The sequence below is a fragment of the Dipteris shenzhenensis genome, chromosome 17, assembly GCF_047967505.1.
Source record: "Dipteris shenzhenensis isolate YYH24624 ecotype China chromosome 17, Dip_SZ_1.0, whole genome shotgun sequence".
Lineage (NCBI taxonomy): Eukaryota > Viridiplantae > Streptophyta > Polypodiopsida > Gleicheniales > Dipteridaceae > Dipteris > Dipteris shenzhenensis.
The window spans coordinates 10,805,770-10,829,116 of record NC_141612.1 but is presented as its reverse complement, the minus strand read 5'-3'; the positions used below and the strand labels follow the sequence as shown (position 1 = coordinate 10,829,116).

Below are 23,347 nucleotides of genomic sequence, written 5' to 3'. Positions count from 1 at the left end.
TCAGAGAAAAAGAAAGCAAGATTGACAGTTAATGCCTCACATGCTATTGAATCCCATGAGCCAGCAGATGCTTCACATGCACATGCTCTCCATGATGATTGGGCATGGGCTGTCCATTGCTCATTTGATCCCTCCAAAGCTGATGCATTCTTTACTGCTAATGATGCTCAGTCCTGGTACTTTGATAGTGGTGCTTCCAAGCATGTCACATCTTGCAGACAGTTGCTTCATTCTTTAGCTGATGCACCTCGAGGGGGGACTATCACATGTGCTAATAATGCTTCATATGTTGTAAAAGGAATTGGAGATGTGCAGCTCACATCCATTTCAAGCCATCCTGTCTCTCTGACAAATGTTCTTTTTGTGCCTGCAATTGAAGTCAACTTGATTTCAATTTCAGCAATTTCCACTTCAGGTTTCAGAGTTATTTTTGATGGCTACAGACGCCTAGTTTATAATCTTCGTGATGACAATGCCATAGTTCTCACTAGCACTTTGCAAAAAGGGCTTTATCACCTTGGTCATCACTCAACTGCACTTTCTATTGAAGCATTGGCTATTTCAGATTCACAGCTTGCTGAAACTCATCTTTGGCATGAGAGAATGGGTCATCTCAATCATAGAGCTCTTGCAACGCTACATTCACAGCAGATGGCAAATGATGTATCTCAATCTCACACAGTTTCAAAACATGTGTGTGAGGGTTGTCTTTTGGGTAAGATGCATCAGTTTCCGTTTCCAAAGAATTGTCCAAAACTCTCACAAAGGACATTATAGATAGTGCACAGTGATGTCTGTGGCCCAATGAGGACAAATGCCATTGGGGGGTACAAATATTTCATGACTCTCATTGAAGATTTCACAAGATATTGCTGGGTATATCCTTTAAAAGCCAAATCTGAAGTTTTCTCATGCTTTTAGAGGTGGCTGAATATGGTTGAAATGAATCAGGATGCAAGCTTGTGACCCTCAACACAGATAGGGGGGGAGAGTATATGTCAAAGGAGTTTGATGCATTTCTGTCTTCACGGGGCATTATTCACTCATGTACTACTCCTTACACTCCTCAGCAGAATCCACCTTGTGAAAGGAAAGAAAGGTCCACAATGGAGATGCCCAGATGCATGCTTAAGGCCAAGTCTTTGCCCAATAAATTTTGGTTTGATGCAGTGATGTGTGCTAACTATGTGCTGAATAGATCACCTACACGGGCATTGCAGACTGTTACACCTTATGAAGCATGGAAAGGCAGGAAGCCTTCACTTTCACACATGAGAGTTTTTGGGTCTCTTGCATATGTTCATGTACCATCTCAGCTGAGACATAAGCTTGATGACATGGCAATCAAATGCATATTTATTGGTTACAGCTAGGAGAGTAGAGGGTATCAGTTGTATCAACCAAATACTGGGAAGATTATTGTGAGTAGAGATGTAATCTTTGCTGAACATTCAGCTTCTCCTCTTGTGGACTGCAAAGCTAAGCCAGATGTTGACATGTTTGATGCCTTTGAATCTTGGTTACCTTTGCCTTCCTCAGAAGAAGACTTTGACCAGCAACATGAGCCTCCTGCAGGCCCTCCACCAAGCAATAATCAGCCACTACCTCATGCTGATTTGCAGGTTTCTCTTCCGGCTTAAAATGATCCCACTATTCATGATGCAGTCATTGAAGAAAGAGCTGTCAATAGACAGCAAAGGCAAGTTCCCAGATGGCTTCTTGATACATTGAGGGACAGCAAAGAAGATCAGCGTTTTGCTGCCCGGACAAGATCAGGGAATAGACAGATGCATGGTCACTTTCTTGAGTTTGCACTCCTTGCTACAGCATGCAATGAAGAGCCCTTGTGCCATAAAGATGCTTTTGACAGCAAAGAGTGGATGGATGCAATGAGACCTGAGTTACATTCCATTGCTAAAAATGACACATGGGAATTAGTAGATCTCCCTCCCGGCAAGCATGCCATTGGAACCCGGTGGGTCTACAAATTAAAAAGGAAATCTGATGGCAGCATAGATCGATACAAAGCCCGTCTTGTGCAAAAGGGTATGCCCAACAATAAGGCATTGACTTTGAGGAGACATTTGCTCCCACATCCAGGATTACTACCATTAGATGTGTCATTGCCATTGCAGCCCATCATCATTGGCAAGTGCACCAACTTGACATCAAGACTGCTTTTGTTCATGGGGATTTGCAGGAAGAAGTATATGTCACACAACCTCCTGGCTTTGAGGTTGTTGATTCTGAAAATAAGGTATGCCGGCTTAGAAAAGCCCTTTATGATTTGAAGCAGGCACCCAGGGCATGGTATGCCAAAATTCATGCACACTTACTATCCCTTGGTTTTCAGAATAGCCCCACAGAACCCACTCTTTATGTCCGCGGGAGTGTACGTGATTTTTTAGTGCTGATTTTATATGTGGATGATATGCTCATCACGGGCCCAGATACTCAGCAAATTGCAGCTTTCAAGGCTGATTTGCAGCAGGTTTTTGAAATGTCAGACATGGGACAGCTCCACTATTATTTGGGCATTCAGTTTGCTCATGTTGAGGGGGGTATCATGATGTCTCAGTCCAAGTATATTGGATAGCTCCTTGATCGTTTTCAGTTCGAGGATTGCAAGCCAATCTCTACTCCAGTGGACCCTGGCTTCAAATTCTCAGCTCATGATGGGAGCCCACCATGTGATATCACTCTTTATCAGCAGGTTGTTGGATGCCTTATTTATTTATGTCACACCAGACCTGACTTACAGTATGCAGTATCTCAGCTCAGCAAATTCATGCACATGCCCAGTTCACAGCATTGGCAGGCAGTGAAGAGAGTCTTCAGATATCTTAGAGACACTCAAGATTTAGCCCTCTTCTATGGTGACAGGGCTCACTTACCATGCATGCTTACACGGATAGTGACTAGGTAGGATGTTCCGACGCCAGAGGGTCACATACCGGCAATTGTTTTTTGCTTGGCAATTCATGTATCTCTTGGCTTAGCAAGAAGCAACCAACAGTTGCCACATCTAGCTGTGAGACTGAGTACAGGGCAGCTTTCACTGCTACAGTAGAGTGTGTTTGGCTTCAACAGTTACTTACAGATCTTGGTATACGCCAGACATCCTCCACTATGGTCTACATTGACAGCGAGAGTGCTTTGGCCATTGTGCGCAAACCAGTGTTTCGTGCGTGTACCAAGCATATTGAAGTTCACTATCATTATGTTCGGGAGCGGTTGTCAGCAGGAGTGTTATGCTCTAGCCGAGATAGCATGACCTCGAATAGATCGGTGGGCATTTTCTCTTAGATGACCAACTTTTGTAATAGTTAATGTGCGTAATTGAAATGGTCAAGAGAAGTAACTGCCAAGGTCCTAGGTGAGGGTGGAATGGCATTGACTAGGTAGTTCTGAGTGCTAAGGCCTAGGTGCACCTAAATGTGCAATAATGCCAAGGGGCAAGTGGGTTTTAATGTGCCCCAAGAGAGGGGTAAAAAAGGTGCATCAAGTGGAGAGGCTAAAATGATGACATTTGGCAAGGAGAACTATCTAGGGAAATGAGGGTCTCATGGATAAGCATGAAAATAACGAATGAATGAATGGAATCTGATGATCTGCGATCCATGAGAGTAGGCTGGGTGGAAATAAAGATAAGCCATCGCCCGTGATTGTATTAACGCAGGGAAAGAGATTCAGGCAAATGAAAGTAGGGTCTGACAGTTGGTATCAGAGCCTTGTGGAGAGGTAAAGGACCAGAGAAGGGTGAACGTGACTAGACTTTGTGACGAAACGAGGTGGTCACGGAGATGCTGGCGACGCTTGATCGATGGCGTTCTCGACTATCGATGTAAAAGCCCAGTGGGGGTCCCGTAGCGCGCTGATGCGCAAGTGGCCTATGAAACGTGGGCACTGGACTACTGCGATGGAGGTCGTCAAGGTTGACGATGTTTTCCCAAGCGGGGCTTGAGCGCAGGGGACGCAGCGCAGGTTGGCTACCGTGGCCTATGAAGGATCTAAATTAAGGGACGGCTGAACTTGGGACAGCGCAGTTGGTTCGACGGTCGACGGGGAAGAAGACCAGACGGAGCTTTTGTTTCGTGGCGGGATTTCAGGGTCACGTAAGGCAGCGGATTGTGGTAGGTGGAGCGCAGAGATGGCGTGATCCGTCGAATGATTGCGAGCCCACGTACAACTACCATGCGCTAACAAGATTTTCACGTGCCTCCCTTCTCCGTCGAACCACCACGCTGTTGTTGGTTGGAGCTCGTTGTTGGAGCCTAGCTGCGTCTAAGAGGCCCGTTAGCACAAAAGTTGAGTAAGTTGTGATCGATTAAAGCTGAGCAGCCGGGATTGTTGCGAACATCCTTCGAAGACAACCAGGGATCATCTTTTCTCTTATATATACATATATTTCAGGTTTTCAGTTTGCAGTAGTGGTTCTTGTACAAAAAGGGGTTTGGAAGTGCTGTACTTTTGGAGTTTTCCCGTGAAAAAAGAAGAAAGAAAAATTATAAAGACTGAAAAAAAAAAAAAAACCCCATCTTCCATTGTGAAACTATGGAGGCAGAAGGGCAGAATTCTAGGGTGAATCCTAGTGAGTCTAGAGTGCAGTCTACACAACAGATGTCACATCATGCAGCGCCTACGTTGATTGGTAGGATTTCGATATTAGAAGATGCTTTACAGTAGATTATGAACAAGCAGCTTCAAGTGAATGTTGGTCAAAATGAGATCAGGGAGATGGTGCAAGCCTTGTCGGCTAGACCGTCTAGAACTGATAAGGGCAAAGCTCCAGCAGAGCCAGAGCCCAGTATACATTCATTAGAGCGCGCAAGGGTCAAAGTGCCCAATATCGCTAATTATAGACCGGAGAAGTACGCTGGTCGGATGACCGAGCGCAGCTCTGATGTGATCGAGGTTTGGTTACATAAGTGGGAAGAAGCCTTCGCTATTTGTGAAATTAGATCCGATCTAAAGAAAATCCGCGAGGCCACACACCTGTTTATTGAGGCAGCGGACAGATGGTGGATAAAGCAACAGAAGGATCAAGTTGCTCCAACCACCTGGGAAGGGTTTAAAGCTGAATTCAAGAAACACTTTCTTCCACCTGATGAAGAATCCCGAGCTTGGGATGCTTATAGAAATCTTCGTCAGAGGAGTCTGTCAGTGGCAGAGTACACTGACAAATTCAGGGAATGTGTCATGAAAATAACAAACCCTCTCCCTATGTCGGTTCAGTTAAAAGACTATATCTATGGACTGAACTACAAAATCAAAATGGAAGTTCGGGCTAAATATGTGACTACATTAGATGAATCTATAGCAGTAGCCCTGAACTATGAGGATGCCAGGGGCAGATCTGGTGGATTTGTGCAGGCAGGGACTCAGTATGAGTACCCGAAAAAAGGGGGATTTCCGAGGAAATGGGTTTCAAAGACAAGTGTCTCCCAGCCAAGTGGCCAAACCAAGCAGGTGAAGCCGGTTGAGGGACCAGTAAAACCAAGTACCACCGTTGGGGTCAAAAGGAAAATAACTCCAATGGCAGCCCGGGCTTGGTCAAAGTCCTCGTTGACCCCTGAACAAAAAGAGAAAGCTAGAAAAGAAGGATTGTGCTTCGGCTGCCTTCAGCGACATCAGTGGAAGGATTGTCCACTGAATAAAGACCGTCGCACGGTTAATATGATAATATCTGAATGCGACGTAGAAATGCAGGAGAGTCCCAATGCGGAACATATGCAGATGCAATTGGCGGGACCTTCTCAGAAGTTAGTACCTTGTTTATTATGTGTATCTGTTGCTAAGTTAGTGACGAGTGCACCTGATAACATCCTATCTAAGCCCGCAGCAATGGGGTATACGGCCTTTAATGATACGGAGTTAATTAAAATGAAAGGGCAAGTGGCCAGTCATGATGTCATTGTGTTGTTTGACTTGGCGTCGACTCACAATGTGATTAACTCCAAGCTCGTGAAGAGGCTGAAATTAAAGACAAGTCCATCTGACTATGCGTATATAGTCAGGATGGTAGATGGAAGTTCAACTGAAGTATGGGACCAAAGGGTTACCCAGTTAGAGCTTCGGATTCAGGACTATGCTGAGAAGCTTGATTTTGAAATGACCAAGCTTGCTCATGCAGACATAGCCCTGGGTATGGCGTGGCATTCTAGGAAGAATCCAGCCATTGATTGAAAAAAGCACGTATATCAATTCAAGATGAATGATGTGCTTTATGTCTTGCGAGGTGAAAAAGATATACCTCAGGGACCATTGGTTTCCGTGATGGAAATCAGAAAGGCTCAAGTAGAGTTTTTATTCCTTTGCACAGTATCGGTAGAGCTGGTGGATGATTCTTCGGCTAGTACTGATGTTACGCAAAGTGGTGAGATGGCCAAGCTGGCTAATCTTATAACAGAGGAGTTCTCTGAATGTTTTAGGGATGAACTACCTTATGGGTTACCTCCAGAGCGGAAAGTTCAGCATAAGATTGAACTGATCCCGGGGGCAGAACCTGTAAATAGACCTCCCTATAGAATGAGTTTTGCTGAGGAGGCGGAGGTGCGTAGACAACTGGAAGAATACCTCAAGTTGGGGCAGATTCAACCAAGTTTCTTACCTTTTGCTTCGCCAGTGATATTAAAGAAGAAAAAGGATGATACGTTTTGCCTCTGTATAGATTACAGAGCATTGAATAATATCACTGTTAAGCACAGGTATCCGATGGCTCGGATTGATGATTTGCTAGATGCATTACATGGAGCCGTGATTTTCAGCAAGATAGATCTTAAGTGCGGCTGCCATCAAATCCGGATTAGAGCCGAGGATGTGCATAAAACCGCTTTCAGAAGCAGGTTTGGTCATTATGAGTTTTTGGTAATGCCCTTTGGACTTACCAATGCTCCAGCAACCTTCGTCATGCTTATGAACGATTTACTACGTCCGTATATCGGAAAGTTCGTGTTACTGAGCATCGTGAACACTTAAGGATAGTGTTCAGTACTTTGAGGAAAGCCAGTCTTTATGTGAATAAGAAGAAAACTATACTGTGTATGGTTAGGCTTGAATATTTAGGGTTCATAATTACTCCACAGGGGGTAGAAATGGATCCGAAGAAAGTGGCTGCGATACTAACTTGGCCAATCCCTCAGAGTCTGACCGCGTTGCGATCATTCTTGGGATTTGTCCAGTTTTATAGAAGGCATATCAAAGGATATTCCGGAATAGTAACGCCATTGACTGATCTTACCTCAGATAAAGTACCTTTTATTTGGGGGCAGGATCAACAAGAAAGTTTTAACACCATAAAACAAGCTGTGGTCTCAGGACCGGTGTTAAAAATAGTTGATCCGCAGAAACCATTGTTCCTAGAAACCGATGCAAGTGGCATTGTGGTAGGAGCAGTTCTCCTTCAAGAGGGAAGGCCAGTAGCCTTTGAAAGCAAGAAGCTTTCTCCCTCTCAAAGGAATTGGCCAACTCATGAATTGGAGTTGTATGCTGTTATCCATGCTTTAAAAACATGGAGGCATTATTTGTATGGTTCAGAGTTTTATGTGGATGTGGATCATGATACTCTGAAACATTTTTGTAAACAGCCTGACTTGAGGGGCCGCCAAGCTAGGTGGGCAGAGCTCATGCAGGAGTTTAATCTAACGATTCGGTACCGAAGAGGAAAAGACAATAAGGTTGCTGATGCGTTGTCTCGCATTATGCACAACCAGAGTTTCACGGTATTAGAGAGTGCTCTAATGACCGAGATAAGAGAAACTCAAAAAGTGGACGAGTTTGTCCAGAGCTTATGGCCTAAGGCTCATGTGTTAAAACCCGGGGAAAGTGAAAAGGATGACCTGGCATCCAGAAAAGGCCAAACTTATGCAAGATATACTATAAGGGATGGTATGCTAGTTAGAAATGGCAAGGTTGTAGTACCTGGTCAGAATGATCTCAGGCAGAGAGTCATTCGACAGTGCCATGATAGCCCATGTGCGGGACATCCAGGAGTCGAGAAGACATATGATTTCGTGAAGCGAGATTTCTTTTGGCCAAAGATGAAAAAGCGTATTCATGAATATGTGACACGGTGTTTCTCGTGTCAGGTAAGGAAAGCCGAACGGGTGAAGCCACCCGGACTTTTACAGCCCTTGGAAATACCACTAAGTAAGTGGGAAAGCATTTCCATGGACTTTATTGTAGGGCTACCTGCAACACAAGGAGGATATAATTCTATCCTTGTGGTGGTTGATCGTCTAACCAAGATGGCTCACTTCATTCCGACTAGAGAGTCTGTTAGTGCCCCGCAAGTGGCGGATTTGTTTATTAGACATATATTTCGTCTGCATGGATTGCCTAGATCCATAGTGTCAGACAGAGATGTTAGATTTACCGATCATTTGTGGACAGCGGTATTTGAGACACTAAGGACTGAGTTGAGAATGAGTAGTGGGGATCATCCTGAGACGGATGGTCAAACGGAGAGAGTCAACCAGACTTTAGAGGATATGCTGAGGGCATATGTGTCATTGAGGCAACATACATGGGACAAGTGGTTGCCATTGTTGGAGTTTGCCTACAATGATAGGAAACATTCCTCTACCGGGTTCAGTCCGTTTGAGCTGAACTATGGTTATAGACCAGCCAATCCGACTATAGTTGGAGTACCTCAGAAAGTGCCTAGTGCCACAAACTTTGTAGTTCAGATGCGGGAGATGCTAGCACTTGCGAGAGCTAATATCCGCCAGGCTATGGATAGAGCCAAGGTGTATGCGGATGAAAATCGGTCTATAAGAGTATTTAAGGAAGGAGAAAAAGTTTTTCTCAGAGTTCCTTCGCACTCGAAGTCGTTGACTTCAGGAGAGTGTGCTAAGTTATCAGCTCGATACTGTGGGCCGTGGTTAATTCTAAAGAGAATAGGCAGTGTAGCCTATAAATTAGAATTGCCACAGGGGTGTAAGGTGCACCCGGTTTTTCATGTTTCGCGCTTAAAGAAATTTTTGCATACAGGTGACTCACTAATCGAAGGTGTGGTTTTGTTTCAGGAGATAGAGGATATTGCAAGGCGCAAGCCAACAAGAATCCTGGACCGAGGAATAATGCAAATACGAATCGAAAGATACCCACGGTGTTGGTTGCATGGCATGGTCAGCCTCTATCGGAAGCTACCTGGGAATCCGTATACTAGTTACGGAGAGCGTTCCCAGATTTCATCATCGAGGACGCTGATGCTTGAAGAGGGAAGGAATGTTATGCTCTAGCCGAGATAGCATGACCTCGAATAGATCGGTGGGCATTTTCTCTTAGATGACCAACTTTTGTAATAGTTAATGTGGGTAATTGAAATGGTCAAGAGAAGTAACTGCCGAGGTCCTAGGTGAGGGTGGAATGGCATTGACTAGGTAGTTCTGAGTGCTAAGGCTAGGTGCACCTAAATGTGCAATAATGCCAAGGGGCAAGTGGGTTTTAATGTGCCCCAAGAGAGGGGTAAAAAAGGTGCATCAAGTGGAGAGGCTAAAATGATGACATTTGGCAAGGAGAACTATCTAGGGAAATGAGGGTCTCATGGATAAGCATGAAAATAACGAATGAATGAATGGAATTTGATGATCTGCGATCCATGAGAGTAGGCTGGGTGGAAATAAAGATAAGCCATCGCCCGTGATTGTATTAACGCAGGGAAAGAGATTCAGGCAAATGAAAGTAGGGTCTGACAGCAGGAGACATAGAGTTGTCCTATCTTCCCACAGAGGACAACATAGCAGATATGTTTACAAAGGCACTTCCTCATCCCAAGTTCGAAGTCTTCCGACAGGCTTTACACTTGATTCTCTTTGTTACATGATCTGACATCCCTTGTGCATTCATAGGTGGCTATATCCTTTTGGATGAACGTGTGCCACCATGACCAAAAAATACGAGGTATTCTGAGACGTTTCCAGAGTACTTCAGCCCATCCCATGATGGGCGGTTTGTAGGCCATCTCCAGGTGGTTCTTGTGATGCCCTATAGGCCATGGTATGTGCCTTGTAGGCATAAATATAGGCACTTGTAGTGTTAGTGCCTTTGAGGCCACATAGGACATTTAGACCTATGTGACACCTAGGACACTTAGTCCTAGGTCTAGGTACTTGTACCTTGTACTCCTTTTTTTCCGTTATCCTGTGACAGCAGACTCTATCGAGTCTTTGTACCTTGCTCTCTCTCTCTTTCTATTCATCAATCCTACACTTGTAGCTCAAGCATCATGACATTCAATTCCATAATGTAGTCTTGAACTGAATATGCGGTAGGATAGCATATGCAGTTGTACCAATGATTATGGATTGGGCCTCCGCATCTTGAAGCATCGAATCCTTGACTGCCACTGGATTTGCAGGCATCATGACCTTTCTGGAAATCATTCTAGTTTCTAGTCGGGGAGAATTAGGCCGACCTAGAGCAGACCAATCAGGCAGGTCTCATTGAATAGATGGCCGGCCAGCTGCTGACCTGATCTAGCTCAAGTGTCCCTGCCCCCCCTCTCCTTCTTCCTTTTCCCTTTCATACCTATAAATAGGCTCATACCTGTCCCCAAATAGGCTGGAGCCACAGAAGTTCTATTCCAGCTTATCAAAAAATAGTATGCTAATCTATTGCCCCTATGTGTAGTGCATTGACTTCGAACACCATGACCACCGTGACGTCCAAATCCTGCTTGGCACATTGATTTTGTTGAGCAGATTTGTTGTTAATGTTTGGAAATGAAGTTTGGAAATGAAGCTGAATTCAAAAGTTCTAGCGATCAGGTTTTCCTTTCCTTTCTTCGATGCAGTGTGCGCAAGCTACAGGCCGATTTAAGGTTTTGACTGGATACTTTCCATTGATGAGGATAGCATGGCATCTGGAAATGCAATACTAAGCACAATTTTGCACTGAAGTGTACAAATTACACAGCTCTTAGTATCTTTACTTCTTAATTTTGTAAAGGTGTGTGGATTACTCGTAGGGTGGTTAACTTTCAACATAATACAGACTATTTAGTTGTAATGATTTCTAGATGCATTAAATTGGTTTTTTCTATTTATGAAACCATTTTTGTGGCATATTTTACTTAGAAAACAAAAGCAGACATTTCCATAGTCGAAACAGCTTGTCTATTAGTTGGTGAAGGTTTCCTTTTCAGTGAGAGTGGAATGAAATGAAGAGTGACATTTCTTAGCCAACAAAAATATTTACCTTTCAATTCAAAAGAGGTGAAACAACAAGGGCAGACACACCGAATCCAGGAATGCTTTACAGAAGCAGAGAAGGGAGGAGGGGTTTTTTACTTCTTTCTGCAGAATATTTAGAAACATGAGTTGCACCTTTGATTTGCACCTCACATATCAAGAATTTCAAAGAATTGGTTCCGCATGATGTACCTGACAAATTCTCATTTCTTTTGTAGGGAATGAAGAATTTCAGCAAGCATGCAAGAGACCTTGTCTCGAGCATTCAGAAAATTGATGCTGATAACTACCCAGAGGTGATTAGTGTGGTGCCAATCATCATAACAATAGGCAGTAAGCTAGTTGTGTTTCAAGTCTTGATGTTTGAAAAAGAATATAGGTAATAAAAAAACTGGGGTTGCATGAGAACATAATTCAATTACTTTTTGGTTCATAGTCATTAGCAAAAGTATACAAATCTTATTGCAGATTTTGGTTTTTATGTTTGTTGCAATGTGAACAGACTTTATATCAGTTGTTTATCATCAATGCTGGTCCTGGATTTAAGCTGCTTTGGAATTCCATCAAAGGATTTTTGGACCCAAAAACCGTGTCCAAAATTCATGTGAGTTTTCAATATCAGCAGACAGCCTTTTGCAGTTTTTGGGCTCTCTCTTGTTGCTTAACTCCCTCTTTTTTGTTATGAAGAGGTTAGTAGGTTTTTTCACAGTTTTTAGTTTTCAAAGAAATCTTCTGGCTGCACCCAAATGCTGATTTTGAAAGAAGCACTTAGGTGATGTCGAAGACAGGAGAACAACTGGGATCTCCACCTTAAGCAAGAGATCGTCATGGGTGGATGTGGTAAACAAGCACCAACCCACGAGGTCATCCAGGAGACATTTGAGGAGGGTATCCCAAGATGGAACACATGTGTCGATTAAAATCATGAGGACTAAGTATGAGACTACTACTTTGGACAACGTCAAAAAGATTGTGCTGCAGAAGTTTGGAGCTGAGAGCACATGCATATTGATAGTTCTTGTCAGGTGGCCTGTGGGAAAGGATAGTCCTATCTCTTCACCACGTCTTGTCTTAAAGATGCTGTAAAGAAATTATAGAATGGCAAAGCCAAGCACCAAGGCTGTCCCATTCCTTGTACCATCAGGGAGCCCCATGGACATAGGTAACTATTGGACAACCATGGTACGGCACTTGAAGGCCAATGTATATGGAATAGCACTAGAGATGCACATCTAGGAGTATCCAAAGAGTCTATGTATGTTCGTCCAGCCTTCAGACAGAATCACAGCACCCTGGATCATATTTCACTCTTCAAGCTATTATTGAAGAGCTCAAACACTGGCATCAAAGAGTATATCCCTGGAATTTTGAAAGGCGAATGAGTCCATCTCGTCTAATGACTTCAGGATTTATGGATTCCCTTATAATACATCTAATGCATGAGGAGATCCATCGGATTATCTTAAAGCAAGCTATAGGGGACATGGGTTTCCCCACCATGACTAATACATCATCTGGTAACTCTAGTTGGGAATTCGCCCCAAGGCATCTTCCTTTAACCTACTCTAACCTACCATCTAAATAGGTAGTCATGAGCCTTACAGAAAGATGATAACATTAAAAAGAAACTCTTGTATATCTAATAATCCACTGACCTAGCTGGCGGCTCTAGGTCCACGCACATGTGTGTGTGAGTGTGTGTGTGTGTAGGGTACTTAGAAAGTCTTAGATTCCTTGATTTTCTTATCTAAATGTTCAAATGAAAATTTTGGAGAGTGTGTAAAAGGGTTGTTTCATATAGCATATGTAGACTTTAGTGCCACCAACCAACATTGGCGGTATGTTGTGTCCTTGCCACTATCTTGAGGGATCACTGCTAGATCCTTTAAGCCACTAGGCAGCTCCACAAGTTGTGGGCTATTGTCTCAGGGCCCCCTGAGTCATACTAGCGACAGAACCTGTCCACCCTTATTTACTCAAACCTAGGTCCTACGGGTAGACTTGCATGAGCTACTAGCCAAGAACTCTTCTCGGGCGGAGGCGAGTTTAGAGGTAGGCCCAAAACCTGGTAAGGACCTCATGTAGCACCTATTGCTTGAGCAAATGGCACTCCCATGTGGGGTCCCAAGCCAACGCATCCAAGTAAGTCATCTACCAATGCGCGTGGTGTAGGAGAAGAATGATGTGTTTGCAATCATTTACGATGGGTCTAATCCCCATAAGGTTTAGCAAAGCATCTCATGCAATTATTACATGACAGTTGATCGTCAACATAGCAGGTGTTTATTGGTGCTTGTGGGTAGATGAATCATCTAAGTCGGTGCCCTTTGAGGTGGGTGAAATCACAAGAGGTTGTTTGAGCTTTTGGATGGCTTCTACCAAAGCAAAATTTAGCCCAAAGTCGACATTTTTGGTGAATTCGTCGGCCCTCTTGTTGCAGTACGGCTACACTTTGGGTTTGTAGACTGGTTTTTGAGTTGTTAGATGTGCTCTCTAGCTTTGCTATGTAGTTGGGGTTGTTGCTTTTGTTCTGGATCCTTGGGGTTTATGCTTGGAGATGTTGGTTGATTCTCTTTGTGGAGTGTGGTTGTAATAGAGCAACAAGCCTTGTCAGGATGAGCTCTTCCTTTTAGATTTAATATGAGTCCCTTTCCTACAACATTGTACATCTTGGTTTCATCTCTTTGTCATGTACATAAACGATTCATAAAAACTTTGACTGTGTGAGAGTGTTCTTTTGCTACCCTTGTACCAAATTTACAACAATTGGTATTAGAGCAAGTTAGCATGATGGAGCTTGCTACGACAGAGCTTTGCGTGACAACTTTCTATGGAAATAAAATTTGATTTTGGTAGTTGGGGTTACGTTTGTTGTTCATGGAGAAACGGAATTCGACAGAGTTTGGCTCCAAGGATTCCAAGGTTTATTTGGTGGAAGATTCTTCATCGATTAAAGATTTTGCATCTTTTTTGATTGCAAAGAGTGTGATTTTGAAGATTATGCCTTCTGAAGACAGCTTTGTCGAGTTTTGCAGCATTTTGGTTGATTTGGTCCTATGTGGAAAGATCCATAGGATTGGCCGTTTGTGGGTATTTGATTATTATTGGGACTTGGGTAGTTCTAGCTTTCATTTGGTATTTGGCTCTATATGAGCAAGAGTTTTGTTGGTTGATTTGCATCACTCTCCCTTTTTCAGATTAAGGGGGATCTGTTGTGTTTTTAATAATTTACTGAGGGTCTAATCTAAATAAGTTCTAGCAAAGCCTCTCGTGCAAGTATTACATGGTAGTTGATTGTCAACATAGAAGGTGTTTATTGGTGCTTGGGGGTGGAAGAATCATCCGAGTCGATGCCCTTTCAAGATGGGCAAAATCACAGGAGGTCATTTGAGCTTGTGGGCGGCTTCTACCAAAGCAGATTTAAGCTTGAAGTTGACTTTTCGTTGGGGGGTGGCCTCTGTGATCTCTGTATCTGGTGGGCCATCTCAAGAGTGATAGGTCGGGGGTCTAAGTAGAGTCGCGATAGACTGGACCTCCGTCGTACTTGCTCTGGTCTACCTGTGCGTGGTCTCTATGGCTCTAGATCCAAATTCCTTGTTGATCTTCCTGCTAATCCACTCTGCCATCATGTGAGCTAGCTCCTCATCCTCCACTCCATTGTATCCTGGCACTGACTTGAACTTGTAGAAGTTTGTGACACGCCTTTGTGTCCGGTCTAGCCCTTTCTCCGGTGTTCTCATTATCACCTCCTGCTGTCTAATCTGTCTCAATAGAGTCTCTTTGTGTCACTGCATCTTGATCAAGTAGAGTGATACTGTCCCATATCGAAAAGGTTTGGGGCCAATGGTCTAGCTCTGTCCCAATCAACACTACTTTAATCTCCTACCACTCCACTAAGTCTAAGACTCTGTTGTCCCTCCGGCCGCCGTCCTCTTACATTGAGTCATTTGTAGTAGCTGCCCCCTCTCCTCCAGCCCCTCCCTCAGCCCCCTCCCTTGCTGCCCTCTCTCTGCTAGCCCCTCCCTCTGCATCAGCCGCTCCCCCTCCCCCGCCCTCAGCCTCTCCCCTCCTCCCCCTTCTCTCCCTCTCAGCCTGCCCCCTCACCTCTCAGCCCGCTGCCCCCTCCCACGTTGCCTCTCAGCCCTGCTCCCCCGCTCCCTCTCAGCCCGCCCCCTCACTTCTCAGCCCTGTTCCCCCTCCCCCGTTCCCTCTCAGCCCTGCTCCCCCTCCCCCGCTCCCTCTCAGCCTGCTCCCTCTCAGCGTGCCCCCTCACCTTCAGCCCTTCTCCCCCCCACAACCCCCCCCCGGCCCCCCCCGGCTCCCTCTCAGCCCTGCTCCCCCTCCCCCGCTCCCTCTCAGCCCGCCCCCTCACCTCAGCCGGCTCCCCTCTCCCTCGCCTCTACCCCTTCCCCCCACCTCCTCCCTCCCCCTACCTTCTTCTGCCTCTACGCCCTCCCCCTGCCTCTACACACCCCCCCGCCTCTACCCCTCCCTCACCTCTACCCTTCCCCCCGCCTCTACATCCCTCCCCTCTACCCGCTCCCTACCCTCGCCTCTACCCCCCGTCGCTACTTCCTTCTCCTCTACCTCCTTCTTCCCTCTCTTGTCAGCTGCCCCCTCCCCTCTCAGCCCGCTTCACCTTCCTTGCTCCCCCGCTCACTCTACCCTGCTCCCTCCCCCCGCTTCTGCCTCAGTCCTCCTTCTACCCCCCTCCCTACCCCTGCCTTTTTACCTTCTTCCTGTCTTCTCCCTCTTCCTTTACCTGCTCCATTTTTTTGGAGCGGAAGGAGCCCCAAAAATGTCAGAGTCGGCCTCCTCACCTTGATTGGCGATGGATATTCCGTTAGCCAATCCTACTCCACCTCCACCGGCCGTGAAAACTATTACTTTTTCTAAAGACGAGTTGCAGCAGCTGAAGAAGGACGTAGAGATTGAATACTCTACTACATTGCTAGCACGCATCTTCGGGTCTCACCCTTCCAGATCCCAAGCCAGAGACTGGATGCTTGCGGCTCTCCCCCCAGACCTCACTCCACGATTGTTAGATGTTCGTCTTCTGGGAGGAGGTTTTTTCTAGGTTGTTTTTGACACTCCGGAGGCTGCGAGCACTGTGCTCAAAGTTGAGTTTTTACACTTGGGACAGGGAAGATCTTCTTTGACGCCTTTGATATTGGTTTCGACCCAGTGGAGGCAGATAAGGAAATCTTTTCGCTCTTCATCAGATTTCCCGGGCTTCCTCAGGTTTACCATCGACTTCTTTCTGTTATTAGGAAGCATTTTGGTGCGGTTGCTGAGATCCCACCCCTCCCTGGGTTGCCATTGACTGCAGCAGAGGCAACCAAGGCTGATGGGGTACCTAGAGTTAGGATCGTCTGTAAGGATCCTAACCTCACGTTGGACCATGTTATGATCCAGTGCCCGGATGGTTCCTTTTTTCGCCAGAGAGTAGAGATTACAGGCAGGCAGGACCAGTGCAAGATATGCAGGACCATTGGACACTTTGCCAGGGATTGCCCCAGGAAGAAGAAAAGGCCCAAGATGCCCTCTGGTACAGCTACCGCCCCACGGCCTCGACAGGGGGTGGTACAGGTCTAGCTCCTGCTCCTCGGCCTCGACAGGGGGTGGTACAGGTCCTGCACTTGCTCCTCGACCTTCGCATGGCGGTCCTCCTCAGGATGGTGGTGGTACAGGTCCAACACCTGCTCCTTAGCTTCGACAGGGGGGTAATACAGGTCCAGCACCTGCTTCTCGACCTCCACATGGCGGTCCTCCTCAAGATGGTGGTTTAGCTCCTGCTCGCTAGAGCACTCCTCCACGGAGCGCTCCTTTGATACCGCCACCTTCTACCTCAGTTGCCTCATGACCTTCTACCTTAGAGACACTCGATGCATTCCAATGGGTTCCAGTTCGTGTGCAGATCCCTCCTTCTGTTCATGAGGGTACACTAGTGGACTCTGCTTCATGTCCCTCCAATCTCACCTCGCACAGTCCGAGACATTGAATCTTCGACCTCCTCCCCGGTTGCAGCTTCTTCCCTAGAACCAGCGGTGCCAGACACTCTCCTTGAGGCAGTAGAGGTCTCCGCGGCTGGGTAGACACAGGATCGAGAGCGGTCCTCACTTCCTCCCTTGGATAGGGGGAAGGAGATGCTTTACACTATTGATCCTCTTCCCTCAGAAGGGATCCTTCGCACTCCGGTGTCTGGCTTGCTTCATAGGAACTCATTTTCAGCCCTGGCAGATGCTTCAGATTTCCCAGAGGAGGAGTTTGTGCCCTCTACTTTTGGTGAGCCAGTGATTGGGTTTCCTGTTGACAGGGCTTCTTCTTTAGGCGGCAGGGTTCTTTCCCCTGTTGATTTTCCGCCACTTGGTTCCATTTCTCGCTCCTCGAGTAGGAGGTCTTCCCCTATTGAGGGGTTTGTTTCTGCCACTAGGTCGGGTAAGGTGTTCCACTCTACATCCTCCCGTTGATGAGGATTATTAGTTGGAACAGCCTAGGTGGCATCCCACATCGCTGCCGTAGACAGCTGATCCGGGATCAGCTTCATCCAGGTGTTACTGGGGGTTCCATTGATATCTTATTTATTCAGAAGCACAAATTGGATTCTAGAGATTGTGCCAAGTCAGGCAAGTTGCTTTTTGGCCATACTTTTTGGTCGCCTGCCTTGGGTACTAGGGGGGGCACTTCTATTTCAGTTTCGCAGTCGGTTCTCCCCTTGGTTGTTGGACACGGAGTCATTATTCCCTTTAGAGCTCAGTGGATTATTCTCTTGATTGGAGGGTGTAAGATTGGTTTCCTTAACCTGTATGCCTCCAACATTAGAGGGGAACGTGTCATTATGTGGAAGGATTTGCTCTCCTGGGCCCCCATTGCGGATTCATGGGTGATTGGAGGTGACTTTAACATGGTTAAGTTACCGTCAGACAAAAAAGGGGATAGAGAAGGAGGACTTCACTCTTTGGAGAGAGTAGCTTGGGATGCCTTCCTTTTTCACTACTGTGGCACAGATACTTGGTTGGACGATGCCTTTCTTATTCAGCCACAGTCCCTCCTGTTCTCTTGGTCGAACAGTAGGCAGTAGATGCCTATTCATGCACGCATTGATAGATTCTATGTAGATGATTGGGCACTGACAGAGGTGGATCGGTATGCATTGCTGCTGGGGTTTTTACTTCAGACCACTTTCCTGTTGTGCTGGCTATCTTAGAGCCTCACTTGAGAGGCCGGTTTGCCAACATCAGGATTCCAGATGCCTTGTACACAGAAGAAGACCTTTACAGAGGCAGCCTTGCAGACATGGGTTTCTCATGTCCAGGGTGGGCAGCCATTGCCATCACAGGTAGCTGCTGCCTTTCTGGTATTAGCGACTTCTACCTCTCAGTTGCTTGTACTAGGAGACGAGATATTCTCAGATGTGAGATTGGTGTTCGCCAGCAGTTGGCAGCTTTGTAGAGGGAAGAGCAGAAACGGCCTTTAGATGCTTGGATTCAGGAGTGCCTTGCTGCAGCAAGGGCTTACCAGCAGGCATTGCTTGATCAGAGAGTAGAGTATGCCTTTCATGCACGGGAGTCCATGGGTGGCAGAGTCAATAAACACTTTTTCTCTACTCTTGGACCTAGACATAGTAGAGAGAGTGTATCCCAGCTTATTGACTCACATGGGGTTTTGCAGACAGATCCAGATGATGTCTTGCGCATAGCTTCAGATTTTTATGCCGCCCTTCTTATTGCTGATCCTGAGACACGGGATAGAGAGGATGCTAGACAGGTTATTTGGCAGAGCATCCCTTTGTTGGTGAAACCAGATATGCATGTTTTGCTTGATGCACCTTTCACCAACACAGAGTTCAGGACTGCACTTTCAGCCCTTCACAAGGGCAAGTGCCCAGGTTCGGATGGCCTTACCCCTTCTTTTTTCATTGCATTTTGGGCTATGATTGGAGACTACATTACTTCAGCCCTGCAGGGCATTTGGGACTTTGGTGAGATGCCCGGGTCGCTTAGAGAGGGTCTCATCCACCTTATCCTGAAAGGAGGTTGCAGAAATCTAGTGTCCCAGTGGAGGCCTATCACACTTTTGGGGACTTGTTACAAGATTCTGGCCAAGGCAATTAGCCTCGGATTGCAGCCCCTTCTCCCATATCTTATTTAATGACACTCAGATGGGATTTGTGCATGGCAGAAGCATTTTTAATAACATTTTCTCTTTCTGGGAAGCTTCAGAGTGGGCCATGCAGAGCGGCCAGGGTCTAGCCAATCTACTTTTGGATTTTGAGAAAGCTTATGATAGAGTAGATTGGGGTTTTTTGGAGGGCACCCTTCTACGTTTTGCTTTACTGATGCTTGGATTAGAGGTGTTTCCTCTTTGTACAGATCAGCCAACAGCCAGGTACTTATTGGTGCGGTAAGGGGTGAGAAATTTCAGATTTCTAGATCAGTCCGTCAGGGATGTCGCTTGCTCCTTTTCTTTTTTTGTTCGTGGCCGAAGCTATGATTATCGATGTTAGATCTCAAGCTGACATCTTTGGGCTGAGACTTCCCATTAGAAGGGAAGAGGAGTTACTTGACAGCGAGTTGGCAGATGACACAGCAGTTTACTTGGATGCCACTCCACAGACGCTCACTTCTTTCAGGAGAGCATTGGATTTATTTTACTTGGCGGCGGGGGCGCAGATAAATTGGCATAAATCCAATGGCTTTTGGATCAGTGATGAGGACACTCCAGTTTGGGGCTTGACATAGGATTCACTTGGGTTCAGAGGAGTGTGCTTGTTAGATATTTGGGCTGCCAGGTCGGCTTGGATATTTCTTCCACACAGCACTTTGCTCCTGTGTTGGAGAGCATCAGGAGGAAGCTCCTTTTTTGGAGCTTAGCCAAGTTGGATCTTGCCTCTAGAGTTGTGGTGGTCAACCAAGTTCTCTTGGCCACGGCCTGGTTTGTTTGTTCTTGCTCGTGCCGTTCTAGGGACTGCATCTCTTAGCTCAGGAGACCGATCAGAAATTTTCTTTGGAGTGGGCTTGATGGCACAGCAGATGCCTTAGCCAGGGTGGCTTGGGAGACCCTCATCCTCCCTCCACAGGCTCCTGTGTTGGAGAGCATCAGGAGGAAGCTCCTTTTTTGGAGCTTAGCCAAGCTGGATCTTGCCTCTAGAGTTGTGGTGGTCAACCAGGTTCTCTTGTGGTTTGTTTGTTCTTGCTGGTGCCGTTCTAGGGACTGCATCTCTCAGCTCAAGAGACCGATCAGAAATTTTCTTTGGAGTGGGCTTGATGGCATAGCAGATGCTTTAGCCAAGGTGGCTTGGGAGACCCTCATCCTCCCTCCACAGGAAGGGGGTCTCAATTTTATTGATCCAGATTTACAGTGCAGAGCTTTACTATGCAAGATGGTGGTGTGGGGACTTATGCCACAGGGCAGGAACCGTGGAAGGCCTTTCTTATTAGCAGCATACAGAGTTGCACACCTTCTTCAGGAGGAGACTGGATGAGCAGTATTAGGTGGATTTTCACCACAACACATCTCAGATTATCTTCGTCCCCTCTCATGGTTGCCATTCTAAAAGCATGGGCCAGTTTCATGAGCACTCTTCGGAGGATTCCTCCTTCCTCTCATGAAGAGATTGATAGGAAACCCATCATGTGGAATGACAATATTGTAGATGATCATGGCAGACTACTTGGTGCCTCACTCTACATGCAGTGGTCTAGGTGGGAGAGGGGACCTGGATCATCTTTGGGGTCTTGGAAAGCTTTCTGCAGGCTTCGAGAGGAGACCAAATCTTAGTTGACAGGACATCTCAAAGGGAGTGCAGGGAGGATCTTGCAGATTGAGGCAGCCCTTCCAGAGGATTGGGTAGACATAGATGATATGCCACTCAATTACTCCACTTGGGCAGGTACTTTTACGAGAGGTGGTGTTCCGCTTCAGGTTTTGGCCTTTCGAGATGCATAGGAGGATGCTTTAGTTTTTAGTGTGCAGGATGGTGGCAGATTGTTCATTGAGTCTGCTTTTCAGCCTATTAGGGTTGTAGGTCTTTTGGTGCAAGGATCAGATTTCTCGATCCAGACCCTCGGCTACTCTCCAGCGGGTCTTGGAGGCTTTGGCTCTACGGGGGAGTTCCCATTAGGTATTTGTAGTGGGACCCTAGAGAGTGGGAGTGGATTGACGCAGGGCATCGAGAGAAGAGCATCCCCTTCTTTCGTTACACGGTCAGTAATGCTAGGAGATTTCAGCTCAGTAGTAGAGGTTGGAGACCTTCCAGAGTTCCTCATTGGCAGACATTTGATATCACTGCAGATCTGTAGAGGTGCTTCTGGAGGAGACTCTGGAAATCCCACAGGAATAGAAAGATCACTCTCTTCTTTTGGCTCTCTATCCATGGTGGGATTGCAGTGAACCTTTGGAGATCCAGGTTCGGAGCCAACCCTACTTGCCCTCGTTGCCTCTCTGCTTCAGAGACTATTCAGCATTGTTTATGGGATTGCAGACATGCGAGGATGATTTGGATGGGGGTAGCCAGGATTTTCAGTCACTTTGCCCACTCCCCATTCTTTATGACATGGGGCTCAGTGGCTTGGCTTTCTCTTACAGGGCCTCCGGTATTCTATGAGAGACTTGACTCCTCTCGGGCCATTTTGGTTCGACGTCATCAGATTGAGTCCTGTTCATTGGATGTGGTACCACACCTTCCTTTTACAACTGTACATGCATCTGTGGATACTTCTTGGGAGATTCTAGCGAGCATAGCATCCTGGCATATTTGGAGAGCCAGATGTATAGAGGCTTTGGAGGGTACTCAGGTTCATCCCTCGCACACTTTGGCTAGTATCTAGATAGACACCGTACATACTCTGATGGCCGTATGGATGAGTATGCAGGGAGACTCCCGTGCAGCCTCAGCTAGGAGGGCTTCTTTCTTCAGGGAATGGAAAGATTCTCCTTTCTTCTTTGAGACTCCTACAGGGTTGAGGAGGCACTTTCAGCCTCAACCTTGGTTGTTTTCCACCTCACTTTGAGGGGGTTTTATTTATCCTCATGATTTCATGATGTATTCCGCTTTGAGCTTGCTCTCGTGGGTTTTTTCTCTTACTTCATAGAAGTGCCTTGCTTGGAAAAAAAAAAAAACTCAACCTCTAGCTTCAAGCATCGTGTTGTACTTAGTCTCATACGTTTTTTGGGTTCCTAAAAGGCATAGACAAACATTTTTTCCTATCTCGACCTCAACTCAAAGGAGGCAATGGAGGAAACAGAGAAACCGGCAGCTAAGGCAGATGCCAAGATAGATGCCCACAGGAGACAAACATCTTTGTGGATGGAAGTAACCTTTGGAAGCACCCACAATGATGACTCAAGACTACAAAAGGAGACAAGAAAAAGATTTAAATCTTGGCTGACCTGGAGTCCACTAGGCAATGCAAGAAAGCTAGTAAGGAGAAATGTATGATGACGAGATAGATTTAGAAAGCATGGTGACTTGAGAAGTGCAAAACCATAGAATACCCTGCGTGGGGGAGACCTAGGGCAACATGTGCCCAGAAAAGAGACACATTGGCAGGATAATGACTGCCATGTGGGCAGGGATGAGAGAGAAAAGGCGCCAGCATGGAAACGCATGTGGGCAGGCTGTGGGCCTGCCACAAGGCCTTCATCAGAACACAATGATGGTGGGGTATTCCGGGCGTAGAAGCACAGCACAGAGCCAGTCTATGGCAGGGGCCTGGCGCAGCCCCACAAAGGGCAGGTAATGAGCCCTTAAATAGGGCAGGAGAGCCAGCCAACCAGGTTGACCAGCAGGTCGGCTGGTAAAGGGGGGCCAGGCACACACAACTAGGGGAGCTGGGCCCCCACTTATAGGAGCTGTGGGGGTCGGTTTTAAGGGCCTGTTCCAGTCGGCCAATAAGGGGCAGGCTGGTCGGTAGGTTTGCCAGCTTTTGGAGCCCATATAAGTAGAGGCTGGAGGCCTCATTATCTCATCACTTGCAGCAGCAGTTGAGGAGCAGACAGGAGCAGCAGGAAGCCCTCCCTTGGACCTACACACAGGGGGAGAAGGAGGCTGACACAGGGCTGCAGACTGAGCTCAAGGTGCTGTCCACCTAGGCTGGCTTCTAGACAGCAAGGTGGAAAGGATCTGGACGGAGAGTCTACATATGCTCAAGGTG

General features: G+C 46.5%; 1 protein-coding gene across 2 annotated transcripts in view; it reads left to right on the top strand.

The window, feature by feature from the left end:
• LOC147891675 (phosphatidylinositol/phosphatidylcholine transfer protein SFH12-like) overlaps window positions 1-23,347 on the top strand; it is a 142,274-nt gene that overhangs the window by 26,777 nt on the left and 92,150 nt on the right. For both annotated transcript variants that reach the window (XM_087387906.1, XM_087387905.1), the window contains exons 4-5: window positions 11,411-11,488; window positions 11,695-11,796. In XM_087387906.1, the coding sequence (XP_087244032.1) occupies window positions 11,411-11,488; window positions 11,695-11,796 (180 nt within the window). The remainder of the gene's footprint in view (window positions 1-11,410; window positions 11,489-11,694; window positions 11,797-23,347) is intronic.